This window comes from Pipra filicauda, unplaced genomic scaffold (genome assembly GCF_003945595.2).
Source record: "Pipra filicauda isolate LSUMZ 115617 unplaced genomic scaffold, ASM394559v2 scaffold116_size3395265_pilon, whole genome shotgun sequence".
NCBI classification, from domain to species: domain Eukaryota; kingdom Metazoa; phylum Chordata; class Aves; order Passeriformes; family Pipridae; genus Pipra; species Pipra filicauda.
This window is the reverse complement of record NW_024103618.1, coordinates 3,229,509-3,247,170: the sequence shown is the minus strand read 5'-3', so window position 1 is coordinate 3,247,170 and position 17,662 is coordinate 3,229,509. Positions and strand designations below refer to the sequence as shown.

At 41.9% G+C, this 17,662-nt stretch overlaps 1 protein-coding gene across 2 annotated transcripts in view; it reads right to left on the bottom strand.

Moving 5' to 3' along the window:
• Nucleotides 1-11,388: 11,388 nt before the first annotated feature.
• The window catches only part of PDGFRA (platelet derived growth factor receptor alpha), a 35,291-nt gene continuing 29,017 nt past the window's right edge, over nucleotides 11,389-17,662 (bottom strand). For both annotated transcript variants that reach the window (XM_027735918.2, XM_027735917.2), the window contains exons 20-23: nucleotides 16,960-17,059; nucleotides 16,737-16,842; nucleotides 15,791-16,026; nucleotides 11,389-14,774 (exon numbers count right to left, since the gene is read on the bottom strand). In XM_027735918.2, coding sequence (XP_027591719.1) covers nucleotides 14,627-14,774; nucleotides 15,791-16,026; nucleotides 16,737-16,842; nucleotides 16,960-17,059 — 590 coding nt within the window. In that variant the 3' untranslated portion in view covers nucleotides 11,389-14,626. The remainder of the gene's footprint in view (nucleotides 14,775-15,790; nucleotides 16,027-16,736; nucleotides 16,843-16,959; nucleotides 17,060-17,662) is intronic.

Sequence of the window (17,662 nt, the reverse complement as noted above, 5' to 3'; positions counted from 1 at the left end):
CTTACATGTGGACTGGTGTGAAATACCTTTCAGCTAGTGCTAAAGGATCTGGGGATAGAACACAACACAGCACATACTTTCTCAGCTAAGGACAGAAGAGTTGCTTATGTACCTCAAGAAAAAAAAACCCAGTCACTTAATTAGAAGATTTGGAGTTTATTCCAAAACCTTTCCTTCTATAAATTAGCATCTCAACCAGGAGATTAACTGTTATTTTTAGAGTAATTTTACGGTGTATTTGTTATTCTGCAGCTTTCTCTTTCTCAGACGTTAGAAGGGTTCTGGGGGTCGATGAAGAGCTGTTAAATGCCACATGAAAATAATTAGCCTGACCAGAAAGAGGACCAGATTCAGTTCTACACCCAGATGCATGCTCGTGAAAACTGCATTGACAGTGGCACAAAGTTCAAGAGTTATAACCATGAACCAGATTCAAAGTCATTACAGATTGAAACTAGTTACTAATGAATGACTTATTTGGTGAGCCATATGAAAAAAGATGGTGTTTTCAGTACAGATCGTAGAAGACAGATGTCCACATTTCAGAAATTACTTCCAAACTGGCACTACTTGGCACTCTCAGAAGAGAGAAAAAAAAAATTAAAAGAACACTCTTCATCTAAAAGCGTATTTATGTCTGAACTATATTTACCCACTATGGCCTGTGAAATTTTGAAGGAAAGTCTCGGTTCTGCAGTTTTGTGTTGATTAGGCCAATCTTTAGACCTCAGAAATACTTGAATGAATCTCACCTGAACTGATAAATGCCAAAAAAGCATACAGTTATTCCTAGTCCTTCTTCTTCTACAAGGTGTTGCAGCCCTTTACTCAAGGATCTCTCCAGTTGTTTCCAGCTCTTCTGATTTACTGAATTTCCCTGAAATTGCCAGGTGAGAATCCTAGTATAAAGGATTTAAAATGTCCCCTGCAGGCTCAGGCTTCTTGAGCAATTTTCATGGTCCTTTGCACAGCTCAGAAACAAAGTTTCCACACTCAAAGGGGAACTCCACAGAGTCTCAGGCTTGGCACATTTACAGAGTGAAGGAAAACCCAATTCTACTCTGCTTTCCTCTGTACAGGGAGATTCGTAACTGCATCCCTTCCCCAGGAGGCTGTCTTATCCTTGCAAACTGTCATGCAGACCGAAAGGCTTCATCAGTCTCTCCCCTTGTTGTGGTCTTACTTTGCACATTATATTGAGCATGAATTGCTCCAGAGGGTACATTACAGGGCAGTGATTAGGGCACCCAGGTGGCAGCTGGGACACACAGGACCATCATCGCTAATAAATATTTAATCTTTGTATGCAAAGTGTAACAGCTTCAGTGAGAGAGACTCTACATCTGCCAGCTCTGCTCAACCCAGAGCCTGCTCAACCAAGGCTGCAGGAAGACGAGGCTTCAAGCAGATGGCAGAGTTGAACTTGGATCACCCAAACCATAAGCATGTGCTTTAGTCAATCTGCACATTCAGCCCAATTAGTAAATAGTGCCAGATCCACAAAAGCCACATTTTTCTCACACTAAACGATTGATCAAAACAAAAGAAAACATCTCACCCAGGCTCACCAGTCAGTCTTGCTGCTGATCACGGCCCCACAGGCAGTGCCAGTGTTTCACAACAGTCGCTTTCTTCAGCTGTCAGCCTGCATCCTTTAGACACCAGCAGGAAATAAAGCACGAAACCGGAGACAGGAAATTGTTTAATGACAGAAGTTGGCAAAGACAGGTGTAATCCTCAAGGCTCATTTTAGGAAATATGCAGGTATCATTTTGACAGCATGCCTTTAACAAAAAAAGGTAGATATTCCCATGGTAACATGTGGTCTTCTTAGAGGACCCAGCCCTCATTCCGTTGGTAAATTGAGTGACAGCTTTATCACAGCTGGGATGGGAGTTTTTGTGAAATCAGTCTAGGAAAGGGCATTTTAGATTCAGCTTTCAGTGCCATTTAATGCTGTTGTTGAATGACAGCTATGGTGTGATACAGACTGAAGGAAGTCTATTAGTATCTGCCCTTGATTTCACAGCCTCTCTATAAATACCAATTTTGCCTCTGATATTGCCGTTTCCTCAGCTACAAACTGCTGCAAACTTTGAGCCAGGTTTAACTTTGGTTCATTTAATCTCTAGCACCTTCCCTGCCTGTGGAATTGTCTCTGCTCTTTTCCTGCCTCTTCGTATTAGCCTAAGACACACATTTTTTCTTCTCAGTTCCCCATTCCTCATTATTGTGCTTTCCAAGAAGCAAAAAGTGAAAATAATTATACATCTAAACCCACAGGAAGTACCAAATTTAAACCAGGGAGCTGATTTATGTCCTGAGAAGACTTCAAGGTCGCACTCCTGTACTGCTCCTCCATTGCAACCAAGAGACCTGCAGCCTCCTTGACATCTTGCACACACACACAGAGAGCAGCTGTAGGAAAAAAAAGGACAAACACCACCCCTCTCCAGCTGTGCCTTCACGTACACAGACAAATCCTGCTAGGAAATGAAAAGGAGCAGCTAAAGGAAATGGACTTCAGAGTTATGAAACGCTCATCACTGCTTCCCTCAGAATGGATGAGATGAAAGAGGAAGCATCAAATCCAAACCAGACCCTGCACTTACACCTGTCACTGTGTACACACAGCCATCTGAACCTGCAAAGATGAAAAACAGATGAACAACTCAACTTGATAAGAGAATATAGGTATTTATGTTATTACATGCTAATGACTGCACGTGAGCCTCTGCCTCTGTGGAAATGGGGGAGGTAAATAGAGGTTATTAATGGCTTTCTTACAGTTCTGCTTTATGGATGTGAATACTTGAGATTGAAGGCAGGACCTGGATCTCCTATTCAGTATAGCTCTTGAACTTTCAGTTCTATTCAGATTACTGCTAATTATTAAAGCTCAACAGGCAAACTCGAGAAATATTTAGCAACAGATTCTGGGATTCTCATTTTTAAAAAGTTATTAGCAAAATGAAAAAGACAAGATGATGGATTTTTTTTCCTGCATAAACATGTAACTGATCCCAAAATACTGCCTCATCAGCTGACTGCTAGTGGTTTTCCCAGAGAGCGAATTTCTGAAAGAACCCTATAATCTGTGAACTCCTGTGGACTTCCTTAGCAGGAAGGAGAGTTGGACTGGTGATGTGCTGTATCAGATTGCTTTTCCATGTCTTTGTGATGGATGGTGAAATCTCATCTGCTGGAATCACAGCTTCTTCACTTTTAATTGTACACAGTGCATTGCTAGCTCTCATCGTTATAGATAAACAGCGTCATGCAAAGCAAGCACAACTTGAAAGTCTACGAATTGGAGCTGAAAGAACTCAGTGTCTTTTGTCTTGGTTTTAAATCTTGCCTTTGAGGATCGGATTATGAATCTGTTATTTGGTACAGCAATGCTTCAGGTTTTTTTCTTGAGCACCATCATCATTTTGCCTCCCAGACATCTACAGTCTTAAGCTCTGCCAGTGGAGGTTTAGGTTGGATATTAGAAAGAAATTTTTTACAGAATAATCAGACATTAGAATGGGCTACCCAGGGAGGTGGTGGATTCACCGTCCCTGGAGGTTTTTAAGATGAGACTGGATGTAGCACTTAGTGCCATGGTGTTGGGTCAAGGTTTGGACTTGATGATCTCAGAGATCTTTTTCAACCCAGTTGATTCTATGATTCTATGACTGTGATTCTATTAGGGTTAATAAGGTCAGCCGCTGAGGAGCAGATTGCCCACCATGTGATCAAGACAGACTTTGAGTCAAAATCCTTCTACGTCAGTAGTAATATTTCCAGACTTGTACAAGAAGATGAATAGGGATGAAACAGCACAGGAGGACATTTTTAATAACCCTTCGATAATATTTTGGAAGCAGAGATGGAAATGGACCTTCATTTACAAAGGATTGAAGAGTCATGAATTGAGGATCTGGAGATCATATTAGGACACTGGTGCATATCGTCCATTTATTGTTTTGATAACACTGTTTCTCTGCTTTTCTGTCTCTTCTCCAACTGGCAGCTCTTGCATCAAAGTGCATATTTTTTTAAGAGACAGTCTCACTGAGATCCTGTACAGTTACTTACATGTATGGCCCTTTGAAATCTGTAGGTTTTAAAGCAAAGACCGATCTGTGATTTGAAGTATTGCAGTCAGCATGGAGCAAAGTACCACAGCGACCACTGAGCAAAGCGTTCATGTCCTCTAGAGCAAGGTTCAGGCAAATGAGTCACAGCACCTGCAGGGAGGGAAGAAAGAGTCAAACTGATTTTCCAAGGTACTGACCACTGACATATCATGGGGGGGATGGGGCCTAAAGGGAGAGAAAGGACAAGAAAGGACAATAGTTGCTAGTTTGTGACTTCCATAATGATACGTTTGCAGACCTAAGAGGGAGGGAGGCAGGAAAGGCAAGGATTTATCAGTTACCACTTTCTGGTTGTTGCATGCTAAGGAACCTTTCTGCCAATTTCGTTGCAAAAAGAGCTGAGCTTGCTAAAACCTAACCTGGGGGAGTTATACTGGGACAGAACACATTGGCAACAGGGCACAGGCAAGCACAGCCATTTCACAGGTAGTTCCTGCTCCTCCTGCTCCCCTAGGACCCTCTCATTACCTAGCATCCTTTGTTTTCATTACTCCATGCAAAACAATAATTTCATTTTCATGCAAAGTGTTCTCTGCTTAGAAACCATGGCCTCTTTGAGTAGATGTATTTAACAGAATTTATTATACAAAATTACTGACAACTAAGATCACCTCCAAGGTTGATAAGCTAAAACTGCATGTCTAGATTTGAGACAAAATTCAGCAAACCATTTTGATGTAGTCATGGTAATATAATGAAAAGTTTGAAAGATGTATAACTTCTACAACAAACATTCACTTTTGCTTTGAATTATTAGTACTTATGTGTAGACTTTGAGCACTTCCAATCACAGAGCTCCTAAAACCAGAAGAATTAAGATCATTAGCAAGAATGTTATGTCTTCAAGATGTGCCTGCTGTACTAAAAAGATTTGATCTCAACCTAGGCTGTGGGTCACATAAGGTAGATAATAATTGATTTTCCATTATTATTTTTAAAAATCATTATATAATTTTTAATTTTTATTTTTTGATAATTTAAATCGCTTTTCGTCTTGTTTTTTCCATTCATAAAAAAAATGGAAAACTTGCAAAGATTCCCAAAACTTTCTTGTAGGTATTTTATGAATTTAAAAAAAAAAAAAAGCAAAATGTGTATTTCTATTTAATGAAAAATGCAAAGGATATATTTCAATGCACCAGGTGACTGACATTTGGAGTGTTTGACCATTCAAATAGAGAAGAAGGTACAGTTATGTATATATATAAATATAGACAAGTCAATCTCATGACATCAGATCAGGTTGAACAATATAATAATATAAAAATAATAATTTGACAGTCAAACAGAGATCCTTCTACCTCCCCCACCAGTAGCAGATCCAGTGCCACCTCCTGTTATTGGAGAGGTCTCCTGGGACACAGCTACTGTTCCCCCCACGGCACAAGTCAGACAGGCAGAAGGGCCAGCAGTATGTGTGTGACTGAGGGATCTCAGCAGGAGCCTGGGGACAGCATGATGGACAAGCTGTTGGGGCCAGATATATGGTGCTGAAGGGAGGAGAAGACAGGAAGGCAGGTTTACCATGAGCTACATCACCACTGCTTAGTAGCCACGTAAGAAAATTCCTCTTTTCTGGTGACTTAGTATTCTCACAAGCCTCCTGCTCACTCGTTGTTGCAGAAGATAACCTGAGCAGTGTTGTGACAAAATTCAGTACTGGCACAGCAGAGCTCCCCTGGCTGAGATAGTCTCAGGATTAGTGTGGGTCGCATTGGTGGTGTCTTTTAAGAGCCCTATCCATGTGGCTGGCAAAACCCAGACCGCACTGGCAGCATCTCTGATCAGCGTGAAGTTGCAAAGCCATGGTGGGACTCAGTCTCCTCCTTAATGTTGCTCCTGGGACACAAAGGTGAAGCCCCATGGGCGGGCAGCAGGCCAGCAGGTGGGCAGACCTGTGCCCTCACAGAACCATCGCTGTGTTCTCACTCCCACATGTGAGCCCTTGCCTGAGGAACACTCTCAGGAAAGAGGGCCCTCACGGGGTCCCGGAGCCAACTGCCACAGGGCAGAGCAAGGGAACAAAATGCATCTTTCTTGCCTGGGCATCCCTTACCCCGCAGCCTGAGCAACATCTGGCAAGGGCAGCTCTCATGCCCCTACCCTCTCCCAGCCTCCATTTGGAACCTGCCAGGATAAGGAATCCTGATAAATACTATGCTGGAGTTACAAGGGAACTTCTAACAGATCTTCCTATGAAAGGTCCCTGTATCATCTCAATCTCAGCCTCAGCACATGGGTTGGAAAGGGTGAGTCCTTTTCAGCAAGGAGGTAAAAGCAGATTTCAACAGGATCAAAAAAACCCAAGAGCTTGCTTTTTACTCCATAGCAAGAATTGCATTTTCAGGAGAAAATTTGAATACCAAAATATTTGAGCCAAAAAAAATTTTTAATTTTTGGCAGCTCAGGACAGGTTTGGGCTGCTCAGTTTTTGACAGTAAAGTAACATATATTCTCACCATTTTTTTCCATCTTCTTTTACATTATGCTGACATTTTCAAATGCATTTTCTCTCAAAATACAGTTTCTCTTCAACATTTTCAACAACGCTTTTTCACGGTATTTAGTTCTCAGGGTTTCCCACTGCCAAGGGAGCAGCCGAGGATCCAGAGAGGAGCTGTGGAAATGCATTAGCTATGCAGGCTCTCAAGAGCAGCTAGGAGCAGCACTGGATCCCTTTGACCCTGGCCTTTGGCAGTGGCTGGTGGTGTCCTATTCTGACGTGGGTCAGAGATGCAGCAGAGCTCTCAGCCCACTTCTGCAGGGGGGAAGATGAAAAGTGTGGGTGTGAGGAAAAAGGGCCAAGTCAAATGCAAGTCTTAGCAAGACAGCAGAAAAAGCAGAATATCTCATGTCCCAGCAGTGTCTCACTACTTGTGCCAAGCCTTACAGTCAGAGATAGCATCTCCTGCCCAGCCCACAGCTGTAACAGAGCATGGAGAGTCCCCTCTGCTTGCAGCCAAAAGCAGTGTCTCAAACCTCCATGTTGCTACAGTACTTTGTAGTTGGAAATGGAATGAATGGTCCTCTATACTTTCCTGATTTTTCATACATAAAAGCCAAGTGCAAGCAGCCCTGACTGAAGCCCTGGAGGGGTTGGCAGTGGCACACCTCCTGCTCTGCTCAGAGCAATCTCCCTGGGTCATCCAGTGGGGAGACACAGATCAGAGAAGCACAGGAAATCTTGGGACAGATTGGGAAAACACATTTAACTAAATTCACCTCTATTTTCTTACTGGACGGAAAAATTATAACATTTCTTTTTGCCTACAGGCATCTTTCCTTCTTCAGGCCAGTCCACCTCCACTAACTTCCAACCAGAGGAATTCCCATTTCATATGCAGAGCACCAGAGTATTGCACGCACATAACCAGAACTGCCACAGGCAGACACCAGGAACTACACTGGAAGTGTTTAAAACATGCTGATGTAATCTCACTCTCCTGCTCATCCAGCCCACTAGACTAGAAATGATATCTAACTGGGTTTCTGAGCTGCTCTGAGCAAACAATGTGAAGATATAAGTCTTGGTTTGGTGCATGCCCAGAGTGTTGAACTAATAACACTTGCCTCATATGTGAGCAGCTGCAAAACCTGATATTTACACAAGGATTCACAAAGATGAGAAAAGACTGCTTTTTATTTTTTTTTTTTTTAGATGACAGGCTCTGATTCAAATAGGAATTGATTTGGGAAAACCCTCTGTTTATGTCATACAGCATGCCAGGTTAAATGATGACAGTAGATTATCTTTTTTTATATAATTGAAGATTAGCTTTAGAGTGTTGATATCTTTCCCACATCAATATAGGAGCATTTTTACCTACCAAAGCACCCATCATTTTGCATGTCAAATAGGTCATGAGCAAAGCAAAACTCTACCTTTAAAAGCACTCAATCAACAAGATCACAAATGCACTTGGTTTAAACACTATTACACCCAAATACACTTGCTGGTGGGACCCACTTTTTTGCAGAGCTGTCTCTGGGAACACACGCGTGCTTGCCTTACCTCTGACAAGGTGGCTCCAATTTCAAAGCTTAGAACTGCCTCTAATAGGCTTTTTCAAGACTCAGATATCAGCTGGCACGTGGTTCTGCTGGCAACGCAAGGGCTGTTGTCTCAACCACACAGAAATAATATGCAGAGATGGATTTTATGAGGCCAATTAGCAGAGCTGGAAAACACAACCCAGTTTTTGGTTATGAAGCCCTACCTCAAGACCTGACCTGAGTTGCTTTTTGGGTTTTTTTCAAATTTATCAGGTGGTCTAATTATATCCCCTTTCTTACGAATCTTTCATCACTTCTATGGAGAAATGATGAAGCAGGCGATGCTCCTGATGGCAGAGCACAGCAGAGCTAATGGCAGCATGGATATGGCAATGTATGATCTATTAGATTGCTACAGGACTTGAAATAGCTTAAAAACTCAAGCTAACCCTCAAACCCACATGCCTCCTTGTAGTTAGAGTTTGGGGGCTTTGGTACGTACATTAGACTGGTTCCAACTATTTTTTTTTAATGTCATGAAGGTACATGAATCCAACCCTCAGCTCAGGAGTGCTTCTGGCTCTTCATCTAACAGCAGTACAACACTAAAGCAACAAAAGAATAAATGCAGAGAGACAGACAGTCTCAGCTGAGTTTGGGATATCTGAGGTCTCACTCTTCACCATATTTAAAGTCGTATTTTATCCTAAATCCCTCCCTCTCTCTCTCTACAAGTTTTTTGAGGCAAAATGCAGAATGTCCTTCAGTGTCATCAGGGATAGCAAGGCAGTTGCCAGTCATCCTATGGAAAACTATGGTTATCACAATAGGTTCTTCCAAATAAAACAGTTGGAGCTTATGGACACCGTATGTACTTCCTATTGCTTTAAGAGCTCCAGCTGTTCTGCCTCCACAGTGGCAGTACACATGTGCTGCTGTGGAACCAAAAACAGAAAAAGGATGAGGAAAAGAATGATTTCACATATTTTTGTCTGATGCTTCCATCTTGTGGTCAACTCAGAAAAGAAAAATTTGGCTTTTTATTTCAGTAAACGTATTATTAACAAATGAAAGGAAACTTTGGAACTTTAAAAGTGTCCTTAATTCTTACCTCCAGTTGTGTGGATGGGAATGAATTGGAGTTGGAAATTAGATGAGTTTTCTTTTTGAAAAGCATTGAACATCAATGCTAGCAGGGGAAGTGGATAGTGCCTCCTCTGCCACCCACTATGTTTTAGTCTCACACAAGCTGGCTGTGCCGAGGGGTGCAGGACAGAGACAGGGTCAGATGAACAAGCCCTAACCCTAACCCAACCCTTTATCTTGCTGTAGGCATCAGTGATGTGACTCCTATGGAGTATGGACTCTGCTTCAGTTGCTGGCTTGATGAGCTAGCCCAGGTCCGTAGGATGACTTTCTTCTTTGTTTCTGAGCCCACGAAGGCTTTCCTTTGTTTCCCTCTCATCTTTCCTGGGGATTATGCCAGAAAATAGCTCTCATACCACAAAACCTCTAACAATGGGGATAAGTTGATGGATTACAACCATTTTGCTGAGACAGTTGCAAAGGCACTGTGCCTCAGGTTTCCAGAGCTACTGGGAGCATCTCAAGGTGGCTGGATGACTTGTCTCTGGCTGGTCAACCTGCTGCTTCCCTTTTGCACCATTCATAGCAATCCAGAAGCTTAGCCAGAGGTCTTTTTACCTGCATAAACTAAGGTCTCCTGCACAGAGCTCATGTGGAAAGCCATTCCTTACTTTTCCCTTCACATTCTAGCCAGAAGCCCACCCTTCTCTGCTACTCCAGACACAGTGCTGCTCTTACCCAGCTCCACTCTCCCATGCAGACTGCCTCTGCCATGTGCCAGTGCACTCCCTTGACACATTTCCAGCCAAATACCTGCAGTGGCCTTGAGACAGGGGTCAAAATGCTGAGTGGGACTCCTGTCAGACAGCCAGTCTGGGATTATCAGTGGAACAAGGGCTAAGCTTTTGTCCAAAACTAATCTACTTCAGTAAGAGAGCGAGAAACTCGCTATCCATGCTCCCCAGTATGGACAGACATGCTCACAGGCACATACACAACCATATCCTACACATGGGAGAATGCACCCAACTCCATAAAGGGGAAGAAGGGGATGGAGAACTGAATCTAAGGTTTGTAGCCAGAGAGTACCTCTATACTCTCTTGCACAGGGAGAGATTTCGGTACCCCCACCCTTTACCCCACATAGCAGGAAAAATGAATACATCAATCCTCATGTTTCACACAGCTGCTGAACTTCAGGAAGAGCAGGTGCACAGCTGAGCAGGATGTAAGGTCACAAGACTCTTTCCCGACTCCCCGGGGTGGCAGGAAGTGTTGTGTGACCATGCAGTGTTACAAGATAAAGGCTCCTCTTCAGCAAGACACAAAGGAGAGACAACCTACTCTAACCCTTACCTAAGGCAAGGGCCAAGGATGCTGCACCCCATTTGAATGAGGAGGGGTTTTCCTTCGTGAGGAAGTGGTGAAGGAGGGGAAGAGGTTAGATGGAGCATTCATTTCCCAGCATGTTCTAAGAACAGTGACCGCCCGATGGACAGAAAGTTGATAACTGGTCTATTCACAGGGCTTTCCCACAGCCAGCCTTGCCTGGCTCCCACTGGCAAACCATGCAGGAAGTGTAGCCAGTGCAGGAAGTGCAGCTGTCAAGTTTAACTCTGATTTCAGGTTGAAATCTTACAAATCTTCTCAAATTTACATTCAGTTACATCCACTGTGTAAAATTTGTTACTGTGGGAGCACAGAACCATAGGACAAATCTTGTTTGATTCATAAAGGAAGTGAGTTCAGCGTAGGTTTAAAAAACCCTGCAGCCTGAGGCCTTTCCTGAGTGTGCGCAGACCAGTAGGCATCAAACCCTTCAGCACACCTGGTGCCGAGGCCAAAAAGGATTTCATCTTGTGTGGGGAACCCAGTGCCCATCTCAGGGCACATATTCTGCTCTAGGCAGCAGTCACTGGAGCATCACACCTGCTGTGATTTGGGAGAAAACATGACTCGCTATAGATGTCACTTGCTACCCAGGTCATTTGCTGCCAGCACTTCCCCACTGTGCCCACTGGAAGGGCTCAAAGACCTGCTTGTCATTGCTACCTGATGGCTTTGCAGAGAACTCAATTAACCAAAAACCTCTTAAAGGAAAAAACTCTGAGCAACACTGATTCTTTATAACCATTTTTCAATAAGTGAGTATAGACCCCTCACATATCCTTAAATTATATATCATTTATTGAAATATAGAGATCTTAATTTACAAGAGTTTTTCAAAGACAAAATATCAACAGGGGCATTTTTGAAATACATTTTGTGCCTACCATCACTCAGGCCAGTTTACCTTCTTCAAACATTTCACAACAGCCATCATTTTGGAAACACTTCCTTTTTTATTATTCTAAAATATAACTTTTGGACATTCAAAGTGCAACAGTTAACGTGCCTGTGGAATATATCACAGTAAAAAAAATATAAACAAAGGCAGTGATATAGCTGTCATAAATGTTTTGGCAGTATTCTAGAAGTCTATATAAAAATACTTATATACATATTGATGTATAACATCACCATATCTCACGTCCTTCATCATGTAATAGGACCATTTTGTACAAGTTTCAGACCACGCAATAAAGGAATTGGTTGGCCATTCCAAATGAAAAGCTGCATTTCATAGGCTAACACTGATTGTCGTTATACAATTACCGTAGAAGAAGTTTTGGGAATATCTCTCCAGAGGCTTCTCAAAAATTAAGCCATAAAAAAAAATGTCTATAATACTCATAATATTGTAAAATCAAACAATTCATCCTCTCACACTTCTTTCTCTCTAGTAAATTCCTTCTCTTCCTCTGCTTCTCATTCCAGTTTCCAGGCCAGCTCATCTGATTCCAAGCCTGCAGTGAGCTGGCTTTGACTAGACCCCTGCCACAGATGCAGTTCATCTTCACAATACCCATGACAAGATGGAGAACTAACATTACCATGGACCAGAAAGTGAGCCAGCTCTGGTTCACATCCACTATCTGAGTCTAGCCTGAGATGCGCTGTGAGATACAGAATGAAACTGGTGGGGAAAAGGCAAGACTGCGTGAAAATGTCCTTAGATTCCAGTAATTGATATAATAAAATGTGCTAGGGCTGATTTTCAAACCCCGAAGAACACTAGGCCATGTGCAAAAATGCAGGTGAAATTGCTTGCCTAATTTGAATGTGCAGATATAACGACTACACATGCAAATTAAGGCACATGTGGTCTCAATTGGCCATTCAGATATCTGGGATGTCCACAGACAATTTGTGTTTCCTCAATTTGTAGTTCGTAACTGGAGGGAGACCTTATATCATCTCACCAGTCCTGGCTATATCAAGAGTCTTGTGTTTCACAGTTGTCTCCATACAGAGCTCAGTGACATGTTTGCCTAAAGCATGGCTCCCAGGAAGACACTTGGTCCTGATCTGTTGAATACAAGAAATAGAGAATGCACCATCATTCACAGTTCTTTCTGATTGTCAGTTTCCATCAGGACTGAAAATGTAGGGGCTTGCTTCAGGTCCTGTTTTCACATCTGCTGTAGTTTGTACATGGCCTCAGCCTGGTGACAGTTTGAAACCCATACTCAGAATTATTTGCTCGTGTGGCATTCCACCCTGTAACATTGGCAATATTACATTTGCTTTCATTTAACCCACAACTGTCCACAACAAGTGAAACCAAGGGAACTTGTGGAGCTTTTCACAGGGCCATTCGAAGTTAAACTGTAGTTTAACATGCAGCATGTTCTGTCAGTCGCTGCTGGTCCGTCTTTCACACTTCCTAGGAAAATACTGCAAGACAGGAATGAGTTTACACCACATTTGCATTGGTTATGTCGTGACAGAGGCTGGGCACACCCTAGGAGGTGCTCCTCACACTGAATTAAGGCAAAGTTTGAAAGGTTGGGGCCTTTTGCAGTGAAGTACCTTTTTTCACATGTAAGTCTTCCAAGGCATCATAACTCAATAACACATTGTACAGTGATAGCAGTAATCATAATACTTTGTTCATATAAGTGGTGTCAAAAAAACAACAATTGCAGGCCGAGAACAGGCTTGTTTTCATACACGTTCCTCCAAAATACACTCTTGGAAGTAATTACCTTTTGTAGTTACAGTCTGCAAAAATAAGAGAGCTTTCTGTTCCTGTTTAAACCCGAAAACTAAGAAAAGAATATTTGCTGCAGAATTATTTCTGCTTATTTAACTCGAGTTCCAGGCTGGGAGAGATATCTTAGTTCAAATATCAAATAAATTCTTCACAGCTAACCCTGGGATAAGATTTCTTTTGAGTACCCATGAAACATTAATAATGGGATATTGCTGGTGGTTTATCACAATCTTCTATTCTCCAGAATCTTGAAAAGCTGATATAATTTTTTTTCAATTTAAATTTTTAGAACTTCGATCAGAGGACAATTAAATGCTTCTAGTACATGTGATTAGAAAAGCTACTCAGCTTATGAAAGAAAACAAAATCTTAACTTTTTTCTCCATGTTAAAGTAGTTTTAGCTAATCAGAACAATTACCATACTGTATAGATTAAAAAAAAGAAATTGTCTCATAATAATTTTCAGGTGATAATTTTCTCCCCTGCACTTCAAAAAGCTTTTTGAAACTGTGCTTTTACTGAAGGACAATGAATAGTAAAATATACATTTAGTGTTACTGAAAACAGTAGTAGTATTATCTTGAAAACAGCTACCTTCTAGAGTTAATAAAGACTTACTAGGTTTCTAACACCTATTATAGACTGACTTTTAATTATTATTATTATCATTATTATTATTATGATTGTTATTCCCCTTTACTTGCATTAACGGTTAAAAGTAACATGTTTTGTAGTACCAGTCAGTCCCTCATGGTTTTAGACCTTTTTGGTCCAAAAGTGGTTTTCGCATGTTCTTTAATTCACATGGTAGTTCAACAGCAGCTGACATTGAAATTGAGAGAGGAAGTACACAAAATTCACGAGTGATCTCTTCTAAAATCCATGACATATGTTCAATGTGCACCCCAAAAGGTCCTTGAGTAGACAGTTATTTACATAATTACAATGGTGAAATATTGCTGCAGTGGAAATTTGATCCATCAAAGTCATATGAATGCCCTTGAAACACAAAACTGGTCTGTTGGTGGCCTTTCCCTTCGTCCCCCTACCAGTTCGAATGGCAAACAAAACTGAGATGCCACTGAAGTACTGCAAGAAGCAACACTAAAAAAATCCATCTTCAACATGTCTCTTTCATTCATACTCAGGCTGATTCCTCTGCTCATTACTGGGAGTTCCTCTGTACAAATCCACCTCCTCTTTACATCCTTGATGTTTCAATAAAGTGGTTTTCTCTGTGGAGCAGAAGTCTATAGATGACAAGGCAAGCTTCCCCCTATGCACAGCTGGAAGACGTCCATGGGGTTACAGGAAACTGTCCTCCACCAGGTCTGAGGAGTCAATTCCAATGTCATCCATCATGTCAATGTCCTCAATGGTCTCATCCTCTCTCTTGATGAAAGTAGAGCTACTGGAACCGGTTTCAATGGCACTTTCTTCAGATGTCTGTGAACTGGAAGAGACAAATATCTCAGAGATAAGATATGTAGCAAATGTGGCAGAACTGAACACTACCTCCCAGATGCTTTCTGACCCATGGCGCAATCTTAAGTGACTATGACCACCAGTTTCTTAGGTCATGACATATCTTGTATATCATTAGTGAAACACCTTGGAATTCAAAGGAGCAGTTGTTCATAATGTTCCTCCAAACACTTTCAGTCAGAGACTTGTTAGAGAAACAGTTTTATGATAGTGCTGTGACAATAGGTCACTTAGGTAAATCTAGGGAGGTCAGGTGAAAATAAGATGACAATAACAGAGATTAAGATAAGAATAACAGAGAGATATAATAGATCCTAATCTGGATAGTTCTTCTTAGAGACTTCATTCTTTCCCCTCTTGAATATTACACAAAAATATATTAAAAAAAAAAGCTTCTAGGTTGGTAATTCTATAAACTATGAATTAAGTGCTGAATTAAATCTTGGCCATTCACAGTTAGGATCACACAGTGTTGTGTTGTAGTGGAATTGGTCATGCAAACTGACAAGAGAGAAGTAAAAAGTCCTGGATACCCTGCTGTCACAGAAAACTATACCATAGAAGATATTCAAAACTTCTCCTAAATTTTTAAACTGGTCTCATGCAGAACAAATCAATCCTTTGAGAGCTCCAAGATGTTGAGCTGCAGAGGCAAGATGTGTTGCAAAATATACCCACAGAGCCACAAGACAGCCACTGTGGCTTGGCCAAGCTAGTAAGGGAGTCCCAGAGACACACGGGAGCACCCTACTAGGAGTCCCCTTCCAGAGGCAATCATGTTGCCAGAGGAAAATTACATTTTTCCCATGGAAAACACTGTGGCCAGTCATACTACCATATTTACATGGGACTCCCCCAAAAGGTGTTTTCAACAGAGCTAAGAAAACGATCTGCAGAGTAGGACGCTGAAGAATGTTAATGGAGATTGCCAAACATGACCCCAAATGGTGACTACGGGCTACAGGATCTGTAAACTGCACCTACCTGTGTCTGTTTCTTTTGCCAAGCTCATCTTCAGAAACAGGGTCAATGTCAGGCAGGGGGATGATGTATCCACTGTCAGCACTCAGCCTCTGCTCATCAAAACCACTCTCCCTGTCCTTTAGCTTGTCTTCATTCTTGTAGGTGACACCAATGTAAGCATTGTCACAGTCCCCTCTCATGCGTGTGACAGCTGGGTGATCACTTTTCAGGAAGTCCAAGTGAATCTTCTCGTAGCTCTGAAAATATTCATTTCAAACCCCTCATTAGTAGCTATTCACTGAGGCTGCCTTTCTTCAGATGGGCACCCGTGATTTGTTAGCCCAGCAAATATTCTGCCCTATGAGCCATTGACACTGGATGGAGAAGCCCAGCATCTTCAATTACTTTGAAGGGAGAAGTGACACGTAAGTTTCAGATGATGCAAGAGCAAATGTGGTATCACAAAGCAGACTAGTAAATGTGAAAGAAGGGTAGGGAGAGGGAGAAGGGAGTTAAGGTAGGTGGGAAAATGAAACACTGAATGATGGGGCAGGAAGAGCATGCCCAGAGCTATCAGAAGTGTGGGGGAAAACTTGATGATGTAAGGGTACAAAGACAGAGACAGGGAGCTTATACACATGGGGCAAGAAGTCCCTTTTTTAGAATTATTTTACTGCCTAGAAAATCCCAAGAAAATATATAAAACCAATTCTCCAGTAGAAAAATTGAGTTGGTAGGATTTCATTAAAAATGGAGAGTTCTGCTTCCCAGCCACTACTGCAGAACTGCTTCTCTCAGTAAGCTTGAATGAAGAAACCGAACGTGCAGTGTCCCCATCCTAATCACGTAATTCATGTAGGTTAGGATGTGCCAGTTCAGTGCTAATGGCTCTTGTCGCTGGAACAACACTTATAATTCCCTCTGGAACAGTATAGAGAAAACACAGAGAAAATTACAAAGAACAAACCTTTTTGTACTCTCCAGGCAACAAGTTCTCCACAATTTCACTCAAATGGTAGAAAGAAGGTCTTTTCTCTGGTTCACTGTTCCAGCACTTCACCATGATCTCATACCTGCAGATTAGATGGAAACCAATTTATCCAACTAGTAAAGGAACATGAGTAACCAAACAGAAACTAAAGCCAAGTCTGGAGGCTGGCCAGGTGTGGAAAAGCCAAGTGCACACATACACTTCATTGGTAGCATGGTCAGGTTTGGCCATTCGGTATCCACTCTTGATCTTATTGTAGAAAGTAGAATCGACCATCATGCCAGGATATGGTGTGCCACCTGCAGATAAAAGAGAATTAGGAGTACTACTCTGTACTTGACTATCCATGCAAAGTTCCCAAATACTGCCTTGCTGTTCATGTCAAAAAGTGCTAATGCTATAAATTGACATGGCATCAAAATGGTTCTTTCTCAGTCAGTGTTTCACTTCAGAACTACCATTTGGATGACATTAAGTCCCAATGTGAAACATTGGCTAGGAAAGATTGAAGTAGGTACTACTTAGAAAAAAATATCTTTGAAGTGTTTATAGAATGTATTGGCTACAGAGATCAGATGATCCCTGTCATCAACCATCATTTGGCATATCTGAGGCCATGACTCTGCCTTGCCACTGAATTTCTGTGAGATCTTAGCCAATACACTTGCTCTGTTTGGTATTATTGCCTTTGGCACCTGTACGACAGCTGAGAGTGACATGGCCTGAGTTACACACCCCATCCTGGCTTTGAGGGTGAAGCCTCAGTGTGAGCAAGTCCCCTCTATACCCAAGTGGTCCCACCTGGGCAGCTGGCTTTAGAACAACAGCTAACATGTCAGGTGCATGGATTGTTCAAAAGTTTGGACTTGGCCCCTGAGCTGACACAGTTAGCTGATAATTTG